Here is a 19,164-nt window from a genome sequence, read left to right on the forward strand (position 1 = left end):
TACAGGTATTTCCCCAGTTAAGATGAGGTTACCTTACATAAGCTCTGTCATTTCTTGAAAAAAAAAAAAAAAAAAAAACTTGAAATTAGCCTAGGCTACACTAGGGTATACTGTACAGTGCAATCTATACATATATGGTAGCCTAGCCTACACTATACCCACAGCCTACCATAGTTTTGTGACGTTAATGTATTTCTGTACAGCAACTTCCAAATCAGTTGTTACCATATTGTATTACCATAGACGAGATGAAAATGTGTAGGCTGTGTGTAAACTATAGACCTAGGTTAGCCCAGGTGTTACACTCATAGTATCCATTTACAAAAGTCATATATGACACTTTTATGATAAAATAAAGTTTTATATATACTTACCCAGTATTTACTTAGCTAAGAGTTTCTACTCAACAACAGCTTAAATTTTGAACATTCGTGGAAGCGCTACTCTTTTCTTTATGTAAATGACAAACCCTGCCTACTTTCGGGGTGAGAGAGAGGAACAACTCGGCCAAAAACCTCAGTTTGTAGGTGCCCCAAAGGTTAGATATAAAAATATGGAAATTCATGATTTATGAAGGAAAAAGGAAAAAGAAAGGAAGAGAGAGAGAGAGAGAGAGAGAGAGAGAGAGAGAGATACTAGAAATCCTTTGACATGCTGTAGGCAACGATTGACATTTGACAAGCTTTGCCCTCGTCCCTCTCTTCAAAGATTTCACAAAAGATAGGGAATGATATTTGTTTGTTTAAAATATCACATAATTTACTATAAAAATGTATAAATTTTATAAAATACAGTTATATTATTATTATTTGAAAATTAGTACTTATTATTACGTAAATCATTTATTTATCAACAAAACAAATAAACATGTACATGTAACCATAAAAATTCTCTCATCTCAGTAAGAGATGAGAGAATTTTTATGGTTACATGTACATGTTTATTTGATTTGTATGATATATAAATGATTTACCTAATAATAAGTACTAATTTTCAAATAATTAATAATAATAATAATAATGTAATTAATAATAAAATTTATACATTTTTATATGTTTCTACAGAAAATTATGTGATATTTTAAACAAACAAATATCATTTCCCAATCTTTGTGAAACTGTGAAGAGAGGGGTGAAACAAAGCTGTCATGTATGTCAATCATTGCCTACAGCATGTCAAAGGATTTCTACATACTATCTCTCTCTCTCTCTTTCTTTCTTTTTCCTTTTTCCTTCATAAATCATGAATTTCCATCTTTTGATATCTAATGTAGGAATAACTTTTCTCTCTCAAGTTATTCTCTCTGTCTCCATAATAATTCATAAATAATTTAATTGGTATTTCAAGTAACGACAATCTCTCTCTCTCTCTCTCTCATGTTTATTCTCTGTCTCCATAATAACTGATAAATAATTTAACGCTCTTAAATAAGGACAATCTCTCTCTCTCTCTCTCTCTCTCTCTCTCTCTCTCTCTCTCTCTCTCTCTCTCTCTCTCTCTCTCTCTCTCTCTCTCTCTGTACGTACAGTATACAGTTTAAATTGATCAATTTACTGTACACAAACTGTAATAAACTAGTGGCAAATACATTCTATACAACAGACACATAATAACTAGGAGTTGTGTTAGTTAAAATAAAAAACACTGTTTGTTCATGAAAAAGCATTTCAGAACAAAGAGAAAAAGATGCAGTAGTAGTTATTAAAAAGAGGTTTGAAAACTTCTAAAAATAGATTAGTCGGAAGGGGAGAGAGACAAAAATTCTCTTCCAACTCTCTAATTTTATGTCAACCATTTATTTCTTTTTTAAGTTAAGGGTAATGTATTGAGCTAACTTTTAAATGAAATTACAGAAACTTTAATTTCATTTAAAAGTTAGCTTAATAATTTGGAAGCATGATTAGGGTCATATCTAGTGTTTAAACTCTAGAAATAAACATTACTTAGCATTTTTTGAGACTGTGCCAAACTTGCAAGAGGGTTCTGAAAACCTCGCATGTTCAGTAAAACTGTATTACAAAAACACATGAATAACTTTGTAAAATTAGCAAATTTTTTATGAGTGTCTCATAAAAGAGGCCTCACACTGGGTTGTGAATTGTCACTTTCAACTTCCTGTGGATGGTACAGAAAAAATTTTTAGAATTTTTTTTCTTACACCAAGTGCATTTGCATATCTTCCAGTGATGCCTTTTTTTTCTTAAACTGGCCAACCTTAAAGTTTGCCCAGTTTGGGGGTGTGTTATACTGTATATTAAGCCTGTCCCTTAAGGGTTAACCTCAGATCTACCCAACATGGTTGGGGACCCTTTGGGAATGTGGAGTTTTGGAAATATTGGGAGAAAGACCAGAGCGTCATGTTGTTATGGAATGGTTCCGCGCATGCTTAAGTCATCAGGGAGCCATAGGCCTATGTTTAAAAAGGGACTGGCTAAGGAAACCGGTAATTCTAAGCCGGCTGTTCACGGTGAGGTAGCCTATGGCAGTTGACATTTTCCTAGGTTATTTTACTTGCTTTACAAGAATTTAAAATAATATTTTGTTGGTCGGCAGTAACTAAACTGTAACTGACCTTTGAAGGCTACACGACGGTACCAAAGGGCCCCCTGCACCAACCTATACAGCTCAAAGGTAAATTACAGTTTAACTACAGCTAGCCGGCAAAATATTACCTTAAACTCCTGTAAAACAAGTAAAATAACACATAAAAACGTCAACTCACAGTCTAGCTCAACTGGATGCTATTCGAAGCTTTCGGTTGGGGTGAAGAAATGTAAATTGGGTGGCAGAACGGCGCTTCGCGCCTTATCCACATTTTGAAATATTCTTGGCAAAGCTTGTATGTTCTGGCAGGCAGTAAAGTTTCGTTGTGTGCCCTAGCCACAGGGGTTACAGAAAATGTAAAAAGATTACTTTAAATTCTTGTAAAGCAAGTAAAATAACATAGGAAAACATCAATTGCCACAGTCTAGCTAACCGTGGAACACCGACTTAGAATACTAGGGTGATTGGCTCACCTGTAAGACCATGCATGCGTGATAGGGCCTGGAATCAGCAATACTAGTAATGCATGAAAAATGCCTTTGGAATGGCTCCTGCTGTCTAATTTATCTGCCCTTTTTTTTACACTTGTTTTTCGTGTTCCAAATGAAATATATAACAGGAATTACAACAATTAGGTGCCAAAACCTTTTCCCAAGTCATTTACCCCACCCAAAACCCTGAATCCCCAACGGGTCCCCCTTAACCTCAGCGGTAGAACTATATAGTAGCTCCGTGTTGGCGAGCTATTCTTTTCTACAGTTTGTTGGTGGTTAATTATGTTTACCTTTAATTTTGTTTTAATTAACCCTGAAGTCCAAACAAGGGGTTTCCATACGATTCCCAATGGGTCCCTGTAATCTTTTCGACCGGTTCATATCCCGTCCGGCAAGTGCAATAACTTGTTAACTAAGATAATTTACCCCAGCCAGTACTAAACACAGCCTAGGGACATTCCATTTGGCAAAATATTAGAACCCTAAATTGTTGTTCAACAGATAAAAACAGTTCTATAGAAAAACCCCGTCAACTGCCATAGTCTGGCTCACTGCAGACAGCCTATGGCAAGACTTATTCCAGGAAACCTATCAAGAAAACGAATATTTACTAACCTGTAAGGCACCTTAAAACTAACCTGGTAGATCTAATAGCTCATTCCACGGCAAGATCCATTAATACACAAAACAACAGTAAACTGGGTAAAAATACCAACATAATGTACCTTGAGTGTTTTACTGGTTCAATTTTGTCACATGACCCAATTAACCTAGCTTTCCGGAATCCAACCTATCAAAGTTAGGTAATTCAATCGTAATCTTCAAAGTTCAATCATGGGTACAACCGACAAAATTGGAAATTGGTTCATACCAAATAACTAAAAACAATAACTAGTTCACCGGACATTCCATATTCTCGAAAGTGTTTTACCCAAACAACCCAAACCCCTTTACTGTCACTACAGTTCTAAGATAATTTACAGAAACCGAGCAACAAAAAATGCTTTAGATTCTTGTTCAGCAGGTAAACCCTAAAAATGTCAAAAACCAGTTTCAAGATAAAAACAGGCTACAGAAACTAATATATAAAAACTTACCCCTAACCTAACTAGCCTAGCAGGCTGTGTTACTTTGTTGGGGCTCCAAAGCCCAGACCCCTCGTTGAAGGAAACTGCACTTTTTACCAAAAGCTCCCCTCTAACATTGTGCATGAGCAATAGCATTCCAGGATGGCCAGCATACAAAAACATATAATTTCTGAGGTTAATTACAGTCAACCAACAAAACTGTAAATTTTGCAACAAAATATAGTAGAACTTTACTTTAGTTGCGTGGCTCGATTCCCACCGGTCGCCGACCGGGACAGGTTACCACCTTTACGCTTCGCCCCCAGCCAGGTCAACCCCGTCGTGAACGTCGCCCAAAGTGAGGTTAGGAAGGTAAGATCCGGTTCAGTCAGGGCCTGGCATTATAGGAAAGGTTAGCCTATGTCTATTAGTGTATGAATAACCTGTCCTGGTCGACGACTGGAAATCTAGGCTGTGCACCTACGGAGGCCATTTTGCATGTAAAATGCTTACGGCCTAAATGACTTGGGACCGAAACGACCCAAACTCACGGCTTTCCGAGTTGAATGTTCTAAATAATCAAAAAGGAGAACCTCGAAAGTAGGCCTATAGGCTAAGTATTCTGAAAAGAAGTGTCAAGAAACCTCAAATGAATTACTTGAATTTAACAAACAATGAGCAAGGATAGTAGACTTTCACGTTCTTACATGATGAAATGAGTGTCAACTAACCTTACAAGCAACGTTGTACGTTCTAGCTTGTTGAATGGCTGTTCTATTGTTACAATGTTGAATAGACGATAGTCTTAGCATTTAGTCAATCTCGGCTCACCGCAATTATTGAAAACTGCACGCGAACTGGCTCACTTTAGTCTAAATTCTATGAAATGTGGACGAAAAGGTTCCTACGGAGTTCCAATCAATTCGAGCGTAGACGTTTGTCGACTAGTGAACAGAAGGCTTTTTTGTTTTGTGACGTCACATTCAGACCTACGGCAACTTCAACTTCTAAGGTTAATAATTATTGATTTATAGATTTCAGGCATACACCCCAAGCACTGGGGCAACTAAGGACATTACACCTGAACGTTAGCTGGACAACCTGTACAGTTTTCTCTTGCTAAGCATGCGACCTGAGCATATGATTAATTTCGTTCGATATGCATACGTCGATATGACATGCGCAGATGCGCCTGAAAGTTAGTGTGGGAAAGGCCACATTTTTTTTGCTTAATTTTCTTTCCAGCGTTGTATGTTAACAATGAATAATAGTTACTCCTTCATTAGACATCCTTTTTAGGCGATTATTGTTTTCTGTTGCTATCAGCAGGTCAATCATTGCTGAAGCAACGTCCGTTGACGTCATGCCTGTTACCAAGAACTGAGTAAAAAAAATGCATCGATGAGGCTGCCGATAACGTTCAGTTATGCCTGCACAGTCGGCCTATGCTGTTGAAAGTGAACGTTAATGTTAACAACCTGCACAGTTTTCCTTGCCTGCGCAGGCGACCTGAGCAAATCGCTCATCATCTCAATCGATAAGCCCCCGGCCAAACCGTTGCCAATGCCCACTTCAACGTTAGTGTGCCGAAGTGTGGTTAGGCAATTTTTTGGGCTCAGGTCGGTTTCCGACGCCGGACTCATATTATGTATATCAGTCAAGAAAGTAAAACTTTTTAATAAATTTAAAGGCGTTTATCCCTAAACTGATGATATATCGGATTTACTTGCTTTTTCATAATTAATACGGATGTCAGAATAATATATATTTATAATTTTACCATCTTTCCACGGGAAAAATAATTGTGTACAATGAAGGCTGGCTGAAAGTGGCAGCATCATTCCTGAATGTGTTGTAGATTTCCTTGAAATCTATATGAATGAGACTTTGCTTAGGCAAATAAAATCCAAAGGCTATCGTAGCAGATTAAGCCTATGTATGTTTATTCGTTGTCACAAATCATTTAGGCAAGTTAGTTTCTAAATGAGAGTAAATGTTCATTATGGTGAAATAATGTAAAACAAGAACAGGCCTATAATGCGTCTATTCATGATTATGCATCATAAATGCATTTCCTTTTTAAAATGAAAAAATAATATTCAACATTCTGATAAAAAAAACAGTATTAGGCTATGCGTTTTATTCTTTGCTCACATCCCATGTAAGCCCGTTTCGAAATGAAATTAGACTAACATAAACACACAAATGAAACAAAGGAACACTAATAAACAATGGATGTTCAATCGTTGTAACTCATCATGAGAAAGTCATTCCTAAATGAAAACAAATCAGTATTAAGAATTTTAATGAAAGGGGAAAAACAATATTAGGCCTATATATATGTCAACTACGAAATGAAAACAAACAATCACTAAATTATCACAATCATCTTGCCATGGAACTCTTCCTTCATTTTCATAAAATATTCAATAAACATTATGAAAGTCCTTGGCGCCAAAGTTAAACTTTTTCCCAATGAATGAATGAGTTTTTTTAGCCACTCTTTCACCGGACGTCTTACTTGACGTTTATGAATTAGTTTTATGATATCAGCAAGCCAATTACAGCCAGAGCATCGTGTAACCTGAACGTTAATGTGAACATCTCGCAGTTTTTACTGCCTGCACAGGTGACCTATGTAGGCATACCTGAACGTTCATGTGAATATCCCGGAGTTTTTTTTCTGCCTCCGCAGGCGACCTGAGCAAATAAATCATCTCAATCGATATGCATGCGTCGGAAAAGCCTGCCCAGGAACGCCTGAACGTTATGGCTACCACTAATGTTCAGGTATACGTGTGCAGGGAGACCTGTGCAGACATACCTTCACCACTAACGATACAGTTTTTTTTTTTAACAATCCTCTGTAGCAGCCATGGCGTCAACAGGCGATGCTCTGGCAACAATTGGCTTGCTGATAGCAACAAAAGATAATAAATGCCTAAAAAAGACGTCCAGTGAAAGAGTGGGTGTTATTCATTGCTAACGTATGAAGTTAATTTACAATGAATAAGCATACAAAGTCTACCATTGTTTTATTTTATTCCATTACTATGTTGAGGATTATTTCGTTCTCATTTTAAAACTGAATTATATACATGATGCATAATCATAAACAGGCCCAAGTATGCCTATTCTAATTTTATATTATTTCACTATATTGAATGTTTATTCTCATTTAAACACTGACTTGTATATATGATTTATAACCATGAATAAACATACATGGGGATACAGCAGCAGAATGTATCTCCTTAAGTTTTTCGATTGATTTAGAATACGCAGGGTTTGTTTTATCTGTTATGATAGTCTTTGGATTCTAATTTCCCAAGACAAGGCTCATTCTTAACGATTTCAGTGAAATCTTCAAGGCATTCAGGAATAATGCTGCCACCTTCAGCCTTCGTCATACACAATTATTTTTCCACTGGAAAAATGAGAGGATTATAAATATATATTAACCTGACATCCGTATCGATTAATTTAGTTATAAGAACTTTTAAATTCAATAAAGCTCAACATTTTCTGTTCTCCACCCCAGGACGGGTGGAGAACTGAGCAAAAAAAAGTGGCCTGCCGCCTCCCCACGCTAAGTCGCTAACGTGCAGGTGCACCTGCGAGGTCGTTTTGACGCAGTCATATTGACTAAGATGAATTATTTGCCCAGGTCTGCATAGGCAAAAAAAAAAAAAAAAAAAAAAATGCATGTTGTTCGCATTAAGACTCAGGTGTCCCTGCAGGCAAGTCGAAGCAGGTATAACTTAACGTTAGTGGTGGCCTTTAGAGTAACTGAACTGGGAAAGGAAAGTTTCATAATTGTAAATGATCACTGTGAAATTCTTACAAGCCCTTTGTGAGGAATCAGCTGTCACTTATTCCTCTGTAAATTCTAGGGAAACTAACAATATCAAATTTTTAAATAGCTGACGCATTATTTACAAGATTCATTAAAAATTTAGGTTTTCACCTCACTAAATATCCCAAGAGGAGATTTTTAGCTAGATGCGTCATGCAGAGAGCCAATGAAAAAACTCCACAGATCGAAATTTTATGTAGACCCGGTTTTAATTTTTTTTTTTTTTTATAACTTACGTACTTTTGATTACCAGATGTCGTACAGATTCTCCAACCCATCCTCCCCTTCAGGGGGATAGGACTCTGCTGAATGAGTCTGAAGCAGCACCAATATTCAGTAAATGTGCCTCGCTGTCGAACTTCTCAGTTCCAGCGGGTCTTTATTCCTCACACCATTGGACTGTGGAACAGCCTCCCAGAAGACCTCTACCGTCGTGCAATTGGAACTTCTGAAGTTCAAGCGAAGATGCAATGCATTACTACCTTATCACAATTTAACACGTATTTTAATATTTTACTTACATTTTATTTATTTGTTAATTTAATTTATCTGCTTTCTAATAACTAATCTCCTCTTTCTGTACTTCCAATTACCTTCTGTTACTTCTTTCGAATGAACACCATACTCTTTGGATGCTTGAATTTCAAGTCATTGTCCCCTGTGGACTTGTTGCATATGAATAGGGTTCATCTTCTGAATAGTAATAATAATAATAATAATTTAGTAACACTGAAATCTCTCTGTTCACAGAACGGTTTGATCTCCGCCCTACCATTCATCTTTCGATATGCTGGGGCCATATTTATGAGCACCACTGGAGATTGGCTGTTGACCCATAAGTACCTTTCGATACGATCAACAAGAAGGATTTTCGGCGCCATTGGTAGGACTGTTCACATAACAATTTAGCTTTCCTATTTCAGATTTTACATTCAGCTTTTGCCTTTAACTTAGATTAGCAGTACATCCCCCCGACTCTGGTCCTTAGAACAACAAGGTGCTTGTTAACACGTTTAAGAATTGTTTTTGCATCATCCATTCTAATTGATCATTAACGGCAAGTTTGTAATAGTGTAATGAGTCTACATAAGCATTTTGGGAATCATTTGACTCATAGTAGGTCATGAAAAGCTCATACAACAAAACAGGGGTTTCAGAAAGTATTAACCAAGGCTCTGAACAGTTTAAGTGTAGTTGGATGGCAGTTGTCGAAGCGCATTTTATATAATTAGGACCAGTATTGTCTTTTCACACCCACTCCAGTTCATTTTCCACAGTCATATCAAGCCAGTTACACACTTTATTGCATTTCAGCAATGTGCCCTCCCGCCTTGTTACTCTTGGGTGTGAGTTTCTCCGGCTGTGAGTGGAAGACCATTGTGGCATTGCTATGTGCAGCCTTATTTCTTAGTGGGGCTGTTACGACAAGCACCATTGTTAATCCTGCTGACATTGCTCCAAACTATTCAGGTAAGTTACATTTAAATGAAAAACTGTTAAGTAATTAAGGATGATAACCCACATCCAGCTGTACAGTAATGGAAATCTGAACTGAACTATTGTTTTTTCAACTCTGCCTATGTTCTAAGGGAAAAGGCAAAGTGGCCATAAACTTGCATCAGCAGTTTAGATGAGTTATCGCCCAACGTGTGGAAGAAGGCTCTGTGGTGCCATGGCCGGTGGCTTTAAAAATGGTGTGATTGAAATAAGCAGTAAAAGACAAAGCAGAAAGTTTATTCACGACCCCTAAATACGATGATTTTCACAGTGGCCAACCATAACTCGTATGAGGTGTCTGACACGAGTCTTTCCCTTTGAATAGCTCCTCACTTTCAGCTAACGATAAAATGAATTCCTTGAACTGAAACGCAGTATTCAATTTTCTGCTAGAGATGGCTGGGGAAAAAATGTCAGGATTTCCTTCATTTTGCCTGTCAGCCCACTGTCTCGCTCCTTAGCTAATACATATATACATTTGCCTCCCATTCTCGATGTTTCTAGTATACATATGCCTGCAATACTATAAGGAGTCGTTGCTTACTCCTGGTCAACTCGAGCAGTCTGGAAGCATCTTGAATAAGCAGATTACATAAGACCTCTAGGAAAATCATAATTTAACCAGCTTTTAAACAGCAACAAGAATAAACAAAGTTTCCCTATTTTTCTGAACAGTTTGTGTCTTCACACTATACTTACGTATGCAGTTAACATATATTATGCCAATGGTTTTCAATCATGAGAGAAAATTAAATATTTCATCCATTCTCGAAACTGCAGTATAAAACAGTGCTAAAAGGGAAAACTATACAACAAAATAATAATCTCATAAGTGTTGCTTTGATGTGAAAAGTAGAGATAAATTATGAAAATTAAAGCAAATCATCTAGCCTTAGACACCGAAAGAGCAATAGTTTTAGAAGAAATCAAATGATCTTCAATTAACCATTGCATCAATTTCTTGCGCACTTCAGTGGGGAGAAACCCTTTGACACTTTATACAACTTTCAATTCTTCTCAATACCTGGTTTCTCTTACTGATCCGATTTATTTATTAAGAATCAGCGTTTGAATATTTCAGTGTGCCGTATTCTATACTGCAGACTTACTGATTAATTCATGTGAGCTTGTATTGCAACTACTAAGGTTTTAAATTTTATATTTTCATTTAGGTATAATTTTTATGTCTGTCAGCAAAGTTGCCCTTTATTGTAAGTAATGATTCCTAGATTTAAATATTCTACCCTCTCTTTCGCAAACTTAACCCCTCTTTTCCATAAGGATTGGCTTACAATCTGTATGCAATGTAGTGCAAAAACCTTAGCCTGAGTAATTATAGAGGAATTTTTCGGTAACTGTTTGATACGTCTAGGTTCACACTCAATTTGCAGCTTGAAATAAATACAATCCTTGTATCCTATGACAACAACACTTGATGCAATAGATTAATTGCCAATAGCAAAAACAATGAGCAAGATGAACATTTTCAAATTACACCGCAAGGAGAAAAATGACTAAGACTTATATGAAAAAAAATCAAGATTTTGTTTTTCAGGAACTTTGTTTGGACTGCTAAACATGACCAGCACCATAGCATTTTTCACAGTACCTGTCGTGACAGGGGTTATGACAGATGGGCAGGTGAGTGGCCGATGTTTAATTAATTGAAAAACAAGTTCAGACAGCTTGTCCAATGGCGTCGGTGTTTCTAATTTAAGTTTTAGTGATCGAAAATGTTTCAGACATCAAAACGCTAAGGAAAATTACTTTTTAAGTCTTATAAAACGGAGACCTCCTGACATCAGGATAGTCAGACCCACAAATATGGACTGTGTTGCTACAGGTAATCAATTTATTCTTTGGATGCTTGCACAGTATTTTAATGCTGTTGAAGCTTGGATCATACAATTATGAGTACAGTAGTAATAATAATAATAGCTACATTTTTGTCAACAGTTGAGTCCCCATTATAATTGGTTGCTGCTTCTCATAGACTAACAAATGAAAAGTTTGTAATGAAACTCAAGCACAAGATTCTAGGAACCAGCTGACTTTATTAGTGGGTTCTGATTGTCTTAATATGATATGCGTGCAGCACAATAACTACAGGTGACTGGTCTTCCATGTGGTCGAGAATGAGTGATGGGCTATGCGAGTGACACATGGGCAAATGGCTGTGAGACCACTTTGTTAGAGGCCACCAAACCAGGGTTCGATGACGAAGCTTTGAAGATTACTGGAAGCTCACAGGGTTTTTAACAATGGTATGCGGAACCATTCCACATCTTTGCTAGGCTGGCACCTTCTGGAATTCCAGTGAAAGGAATATAACATAAACAGATATGTATAAGTACAAGAGATGAATGACACCAAGTTTCTACATACATACTAAGCAAATATCTTTTGTGATGCTGTTAAGGTAATAGGTTGCAATTAAATAAAATAGTATACAAACAGGGCATTGCGACATGAAATACAAGCAACTGTTCCACATACGTAATTACTGAATGGTTAGCTTTACAGGATGCCGATAAGGTACTGGGTCAGTTCTTCTTGACCTTTTTTGAGTAACAGACCCCTTTGAGAATTCGGTGCAAGCTATGGACCCTCCCCCTAGAAAAATGCATATAATCATGAAAGTGAACATTTTGTACGAAAAGAACACACATTTCAGCCGAATATCGGATGCCTCATACAGAAAGTATTAAACAGTCTGTACAAGGAATGTGTTTCTCACTCTTTTTCATGCAAAAATTAATGGCCACTTAATGAACAAATTAAACAAATCCAGATTTTGTTAATTAAACTAAAGGAAACTGTAACTGTGCCCTTTGTTATATTTCAGTGTGAAAGTTGTTGTTTACTTTGAATAAGAAGATGAAATTGTAGAGTTGTCTTTGACAAGGCAACACTGATGTCATCTTTGACATCAAACTGATTTTGATTTTTCATTTCTTTAATGGCATGCGCGGATAATCCTGACTCACAGAGGTATGTAGTAGTAAATGGAATGAGACAACCAGTGGCACGCTTTGCCAAATGAGGGAAGACTTATGTAAATGAAAGCCAAAATTCTTCCAGCCTCTTTGAATTGAATTAATTTCATATTATTTTCCTTATACTCAGATGAAAAAAGTCTTCTTTACTGATAGTCGAATTGGGCAAGGAAAGCATTACGAATCCGTTTCAACTTTTAGGTCACCCGAGCAGAAGTAACCTTTGAAAACGTTCTGAAATGTATCCAGATGTCTACAGATTTCTTCCCACAGAGATATGGACATGCTGTGTTAATCCGTATTCTATCTTCTGATGTTTAGAAATTGGACCAGCTGTTTGACTCAACCTTCTCTTCCACTCTGGCCATAAAAGCTTGTAATCTTTGAGTGGCATCCTAATGATTGCTGCAGGGCCCTAAATCGAAAGATTCACCTCTGTCAGACGGCCGAAAATATCAGCCTAGTTTGCTAAATCGTGAATGAACTCCTCACTGTCATACTGTTTTGATAACTTCAAATAATTCTTGACCAAACCTCTTGGAAATGCAAAGGTTCAAAACCCTGACAATGATCTTGAACAATTTTGAACATTAATGACAACGTGACTTAGACAAACATCTTGACTTTAGCTGAAACTGAAATAACACCTCTTATCCTAAACTGGTTGTTTTGCAGGATATGAAACTAGATCATATCCAAGGTACCATAGAAAGGTTACCTGACTGAATGTGTAACTAAAAAGGAATTGCACTTAGTTGTAATAAAAAATATTCAATGCGCTCATTCTAAATAATTTGGAGAAAGAAATGAATGAAAAACTGGTTTTAGAAAATGCAGGCGTTGCACAGATCAAATATTAAGATATATTGTGTACAGTTTTAATTTAAAATTTCCCCTCTGGTGTCTTTCATTGATTTACGGAAATCATTGACAGCACTCACAGGCCAGTATCATGGAAGGCCTTCCATGATGAGTGTATTTATCCATGAACAAAACAAAGGCAAAGTTAATGTTGATGTGGTCTTGTCAAGTGAATTTGCAGTAAAGTGAGGTGCTACAAGGAAATGGCATTTCACCTCTGCTGTTTACAAAAATGGGCCAAGACGGAAGAGAAGTATTAAACTGGAGCAATGATAAAAAGCTGGAAGACAGAAAAAGCAATGATGCAGTATTAATTAGTAAAATAATGCAAAATTTACAGGGGATGCTGAATATTATCATCATATATCTAGAGAAATGGGACTCAAAGTGAATTTAAGAAGAACAAAAATGATGAGGACAAAGTATGCATAAAAGGATGGAATAACATTAGATGGAGGAAGGAATAGTGATATGGAATCTTTAAAAAATTTTGGAACATTGATCCCGGTGCAGACACTCTAGAGTTGGAATTTAGTGAAAGACTAAAACAGGACAGTCAAACGATGCGCAGGCTGACTAAGACTCGGCAATCAAATAGAATTGCACTGCATACTTATGTTACTCAAGTTTGGTATGATCTGTACTCCTGCACGAAAATGAATTTTTGTATATAAATAAAACTGTGTAAAAGGTTCATTCATTTTGAGAATAAAGGTTTAAGAAGAATACTAGGAGTCAGATGGCAGGAGAGAGTTAGAAATGATTCCAAAAGGGAAATTATGGAAGTTCTGTAAGTAGATGAGATAAAGTTGGAACAGAGATGGAGATGGATTGGACATGTCCTTTGCACTGACCCATTTAGAGTAGTATGTAATAGTGATCAGCTGGGCTTCTGTGGGTACCAGAAGAGTTGGAGAGCCCACACCAACTTAAATAAGAGCTATGAGAAGGTGTGCCGGAGATGAGACATTTGGAGAAGATGAAGCACAAAAAGATTTGAGCGGCTGAATTTCACAGAAGCCCTTTGCATCAGATAGGTTTGGAGCCGATGAGATATGTCTGTGTGTGTATGTACGTATACGTACACACACACACACACACACACACATATATATATATATATATATATATATATATATATATATATATATATATATATATATATATATATATATATATATATATATATATATATATATATATCATATCTAGTATATATATATATATATATGTAAATATTCTGCTGGTCATGTCATGCCACGTGACCTCTGTAAAATTCTGCTGGTCATGTCACTTGTGTTGTCATAAATCTCCACTCGTCTAACAGCCTTCCCTCTTCAGAAGGTATATAAAATGCAGTTTGAGCCTCATGAATGAATTATCCATCCATTAATTAGAAGACATCTTTTATCATTTCAGCAAACTTTGGCTCAGTGGCAGAAGGTGTTCTGGATCTGTGTTCCGATTTACCTCATCGCCTTCGTTGTGTTCTTCATTTTCGTCTCAGGAGATGTGCAACCCTGGAACTTTGCACGCCGTCGAGATTCAGTTATTAAAAATACACAAGTGAGCGTGTCGACATGAGAGAGGTTGAACTCCTGCACAAATAAGAGTAAGTTGAATGTTAATAACACCTATATATATATATATATATATATATATATATATATATATATATATATATATACATACACGTTACACTGTTTTTATTTCTTATTTTTCCATTCACATATCCCTTATCTCATATTACACATGCCCCATTCTTAACTCCCATTTACAACACCTATATATTTGCCTGTTAATTGATTTTGACAAGTGCACGTGTTCACAAGACGCCTTACATTCTCAGGGAGCTGAGCTTTTGTTCAACTCCCAAACCTATTCTCTGGAAGTAGAATTTTTCACTTACAACCTCTTAGCTCTTCTTTGAATGAGATGCAGAGCTAGGACTGAACACCATCTGACGAATCACTGCACATGTTGAAGCAATTGACAGCTTTACCCTTATCAGTCCTCCAAAGAGGCTACACTTCCCTATTATGCTTGGCAGGTGTGCAAACAATGCAGTAGCGATAGGCGTAAAACCATAAGAATTTCCTTTGTCATTCTGGTCTGGGAATTCAGTAAGGTCCAGTTTAGCAGCCTCTTCACTTATAGTCAATTTTCACCTTCAATGACCTCGTTCCTCCCAACATATTTGTACTAGGTGATGCTACATAATCTCTTAAAGAATTAAGTTACTTCATTTCTGTTGCAGAGTTGAAAAATTATCATACTCCAAGAACGTGTTCTTAAAGCACCAGCAATTGTTGCACCTTCTACTTTGCAATAGTCACATGATAAATCTCCTATGGAGGCAAATATGGATGAATAACACCCCAGTTACCAGAAGTTACACACCCTGCTCGCCTACCAGCCCTTGTCTTAGTACACTTGAACACGAAGTCTAACTGTCCTGTCTTTTATCAGACTTCCCTTTTGTTTTTTTCTGTATGTACTTTTATATATTTTGCTAAATTTTAGTAGATAAAGCATTCCATTTTCACCGTTGCTTAAAATTAAACTTTTATCATTTTTATATTTTAGAATTTTTATATTTTCTCACAGAGTCACGACTTTGAGTTTCTTTGATCCGGCAGTTGGGGTAAAGAGATATTGTATCGAAGTTGGCCATGATTGAAGTAGCCTGTAAATTCACATTTGTTATATAATTATAAAACCCTAAAGAAATTAACGTCCGTTCATTACTGTGTGACAGTATGTTTTTTATAGTTCCCAATGCAGCTTTGAATAAAAAAGTTCAGGTGTAAAATAAAAAATCTTTCCCTCGGAATCAATAAACAAAGAGCTGCCAGTTCACAGAAAACCATACTACTGTTAAGACCTCTACAGTCAGCAGTACAGGAACATTATATAAATGCTTGTAAAATATATATAACTAAACATGAAGGATTTCAAAATACGTATAAAATCACAAAATAAAAAAGACAAGAACTTAGAATTTCAGAAAATTTTCTGATTAGATTAATAAAACCATCTTTAAATTCAGGTGAATGTTCATTTAATTTTTATGTAATGAAAATATGATTTCTGTACCTTTAATTCTATTAATATACAAGGTTTTGCTACGTATTTCCATTCTATACCTTATTTTAAGTTTATTTGAAATGACACCAGAGAGTGTTTTAACCTCAAATGAATAATTAGAAAGATGCAAGTTGTACTAGTTGTAAATGTACTTTTTATTGAGATTCCCTTAAATGCACTTTATATTGAGATTCCAGAGATCAACTTTATATTTTATATATATATATATATATATATATATATATATATATATATATATATATATCTTTTTCATTTAATTGTGTCTTTAAATGTTCGATCAACTTCTTCAAGTTGCATGATATTAAACTAGGTTAAGCTGGCCCATGTGTTTTAATACCCAAACTATCTCTACTATTTTTAATCCACTCGGTATAATGACTCGGCATCAGATTTGCATCTTTGACACGGGCCTTGAATCACTGATGCAAGCTTCACTTGAAGACTTAAATGAGGCCTTCCGGTTCCAGTGAGTTATGAATGCTGGTCTATATTTGATAATCAAGAATCTTAGATCCATATACTTCCATGTGTTCCCTTGTCACTTCTGTGGTCTATCCTCGTGTTGTTAAGTCTGTGTTGATGATTACTAGACAATATATTACAAATAAAAACTGCTCCTAAGAGTAGGTCATGTGTGCAATGCTGTTGCAACTCCTACTGCTCTCTTTCTTCTTACAAAATCCCCATTTCTTTAACACTTTTAATATGATTCTTTGGTGTAGATGGTGTAATAATCATTTTATTAAGGTCTAATTTTTATATGGCAAAACAAGAGTATGATTTTTTCTAGATAGAATCAGGGCTCTTGAAGTGAAATGAAAATTAAGCAGAAATTTGTATTTTTCCTAACATGCAAGCCCACAACATCCTGAGATTAGGAATATCGTTAGGCGCGCATGCGCAGACGGCTATGATAGACTCGCTTTGAAGAGTAGCTCTATTTTAGGTACTTAAGGCATACCCTGTACCTCGTACGATGTACCCTCAATTGTGAATTAGCCGGGGTGGCACCGTGCCACACGTTCGCCGATGGAGGAGGTGAGAGAGATCGGGCAAGAGGGTTGGAACGAGGAGGGAAATTAAGTCGCGTGATGTTGTGGGTTTGTATGTTAGGAAAAATACAAATTTCTCTTTCATTTGTCATTTGCTCCGATATTGATACAAACCCACAACATCCTGTGATTAGGAAACTCATAGAGAGGAGGGAGGACGATCTCTCCAAATAAACAACAATTAGCAAGAAAGCTACATGACAAAGAATGTTTAAAGAATAATACTCACTCTTCTCATGGAATTCCGTGGACATCTAAGCAATGTGACGGAGCTATTGAGTCAGCTCTACATTGTTACCCATTATCATCAAATTCCTTATTTGTCAATTATAGATTGTGGTCCCGGGAGATATGCCATTTGGAGAGAGTTGAATAGCGAGAGAGAGGAGTTCATTGCAAACATACTTGATGAAGTGTTTTTGGAGAGGGGTACTGTGAAGAAGCATTAATGGATAATGCGCTGGGTTTTCATTGTGAGGTTGTTGGTTATGTACTGAGTAAGTGGATGGTCAAGCCGCTATTCAGAGCAGCATACAGACCAAGTGGTAATGGAATTATAGAAAGACACCATCGCACTATTAACAGGATGGCTGAAAGAGGCAATATTTCTCCCCAGGAAGCAGTATATTGGTACAATGTTACTCCAAGAAATGGTATAGATCCCACCTCTGTTCTGCAGTAGGCTGTGTTACGTTATGAGTTGGGTAGGGCTTCTGAATACAGACTTGGGGAAAAAAAAAAAAAAAAAAAAAAACAAGTCAACAGCAGTAAAGATAGGTGAGGAGGTATGAGTAAAACTTCCAGAGGCAAAATGCACATCGAAGTGGAAGAAAGGAAAGGTAACGGGCATAAATTAAAAAAAATAATGTAATGGTTAATGGTACCCCTCGTTCACATACTGGATATTCTCCCTGTGGTTGAGCTTGAAGAGGAGACTCAGGATTTTGAGAGCGTAAGTAAGGATGGAGAGGAGGTGGAGGATGCCCAGTGTCCAACTGAAGATGAGGAACTTCTTGTGCCAGGAGAACACAGGTGAGCATAAGAGCGGAAATACCCACAAAGGGATAGGCGTCCTCCTAAATGGATGACTGATTAAACTGATTAAACTGAAATTTGTCTGCATTTTAGTTTTCTGTAAAAGAAAACTATTGTGTCTGTCTGCCCAGCATTTTTCTGTCCGCCCTCAGATCTTAAAAACTACTGAGGCTAGATGGCTGCAAATTGGTAAATTGATCATCCACCCTTCACTCGTCAAACGTACCAAATTACAGCCCTCTAGCCTCAGTAGTTTTTTATTTTTATTTAAGGTTAAAGTTGGCCATAATCGCGCATCTAGCAACGATATAGGCCAGGCCACCATCATCGTCCCGTGGTTAAAGTTTCATGGGCTGTGTCTCATACAGCATTATACCGAGACCTCCGAAAGATAGATCTATTTTCGGTGGCCTTGATTATACGGTGTACAGAAAACTCAAATGACCGAAGAAACTTCTGCGCATTTTTTACTTAATTTTTTTTTTGTAGTAATTGATTCATTCCGTTTAATTTCTTATTTGGTTTCCTTGATTTGTTTTTGTTTGTTTTAATCTTAAGATCAATGGGGGGTGTGTGGTAGATTTTAGAAATTAGAATTATTGGCAACTACTTTTCTGGCAACCCTATATGGGGAGGTTAGCGGGTGAGTGCGTC

At 36.7% G+C, this 19,164-nt stretch overlaps 1 protein-coding gene across 1 annotated transcript; it reads left to right on the top strand.

Annotated features, from left to right (window-relative positions):
• Positions 1-9,122: 9,122 nt before the first annotated feature.
• LOC136833739 (sialin-like) lies at positions 9,123-16,519 on the top strand. The gene is made up of 4 exons (XM_067095963.1): positions 9,123-9,431; positions 11,014-11,099; positions 14,735-14,927; positions 15,923-16,519. The coding sequence occupies exons 1-3, from the start codon at positions 9,278-9,280 to the stop codon at positions 14,897-14,899; spliced, it is 405 nt and encodes a 134-aa protein (XP_066952064.1). The 5' UTR covers positions 9,123-9,277; the 3' UTR covers positions 14,900-14,927; positions 15,923-16,519.
• The last annotated feature ends 2,645 nt before the right edge of the window (positions 16,520-19,164 follow it).

Source organism: Macrobrachium rosenbergii, chromosome 52, assembly GCF_040412425.1.
Source record: "Macrobrachium rosenbergii isolate ZJJX-2024 chromosome 52, ASM4041242v1, whole genome shotgun sequence".
In the NCBI taxonomy this organism is placed as follows: domain Eukaryota; kingdom Metazoa; phylum Arthropoda; class Malacostraca; order Decapoda; family Palaemonidae; genus Macrobrachium; species Macrobrachium rosenbergii.

What these genes read in the sequence shown, in the direction of transcription:
- LOC136833739 (XM_067095963.1), top strand. Translation starts at nt 9,278, where the DNA reads ATGTGCCCTCCCGCCTTGTTACTCTTGGGTGTGAGTTTCTCCGGCTGT. An exon ending in CATTGCTCCAAACTATTCAG is followed by an intron (nt 9,432 to 11,013) that starts GTAAGTTACATT and finishes TTTGTTTTTCAG; the next exon opens with GAACTTTGTTTGGACTGCTA. An exon ending in GGGTTATGACAGATGGGCAG is followed by an intron (nt 11,100 to 14,734) that starts GTGAGTGGCCGA and finishes TTATCATTTCAG; the next exon opens with CAAACTTTGGCTCAGTGGCA.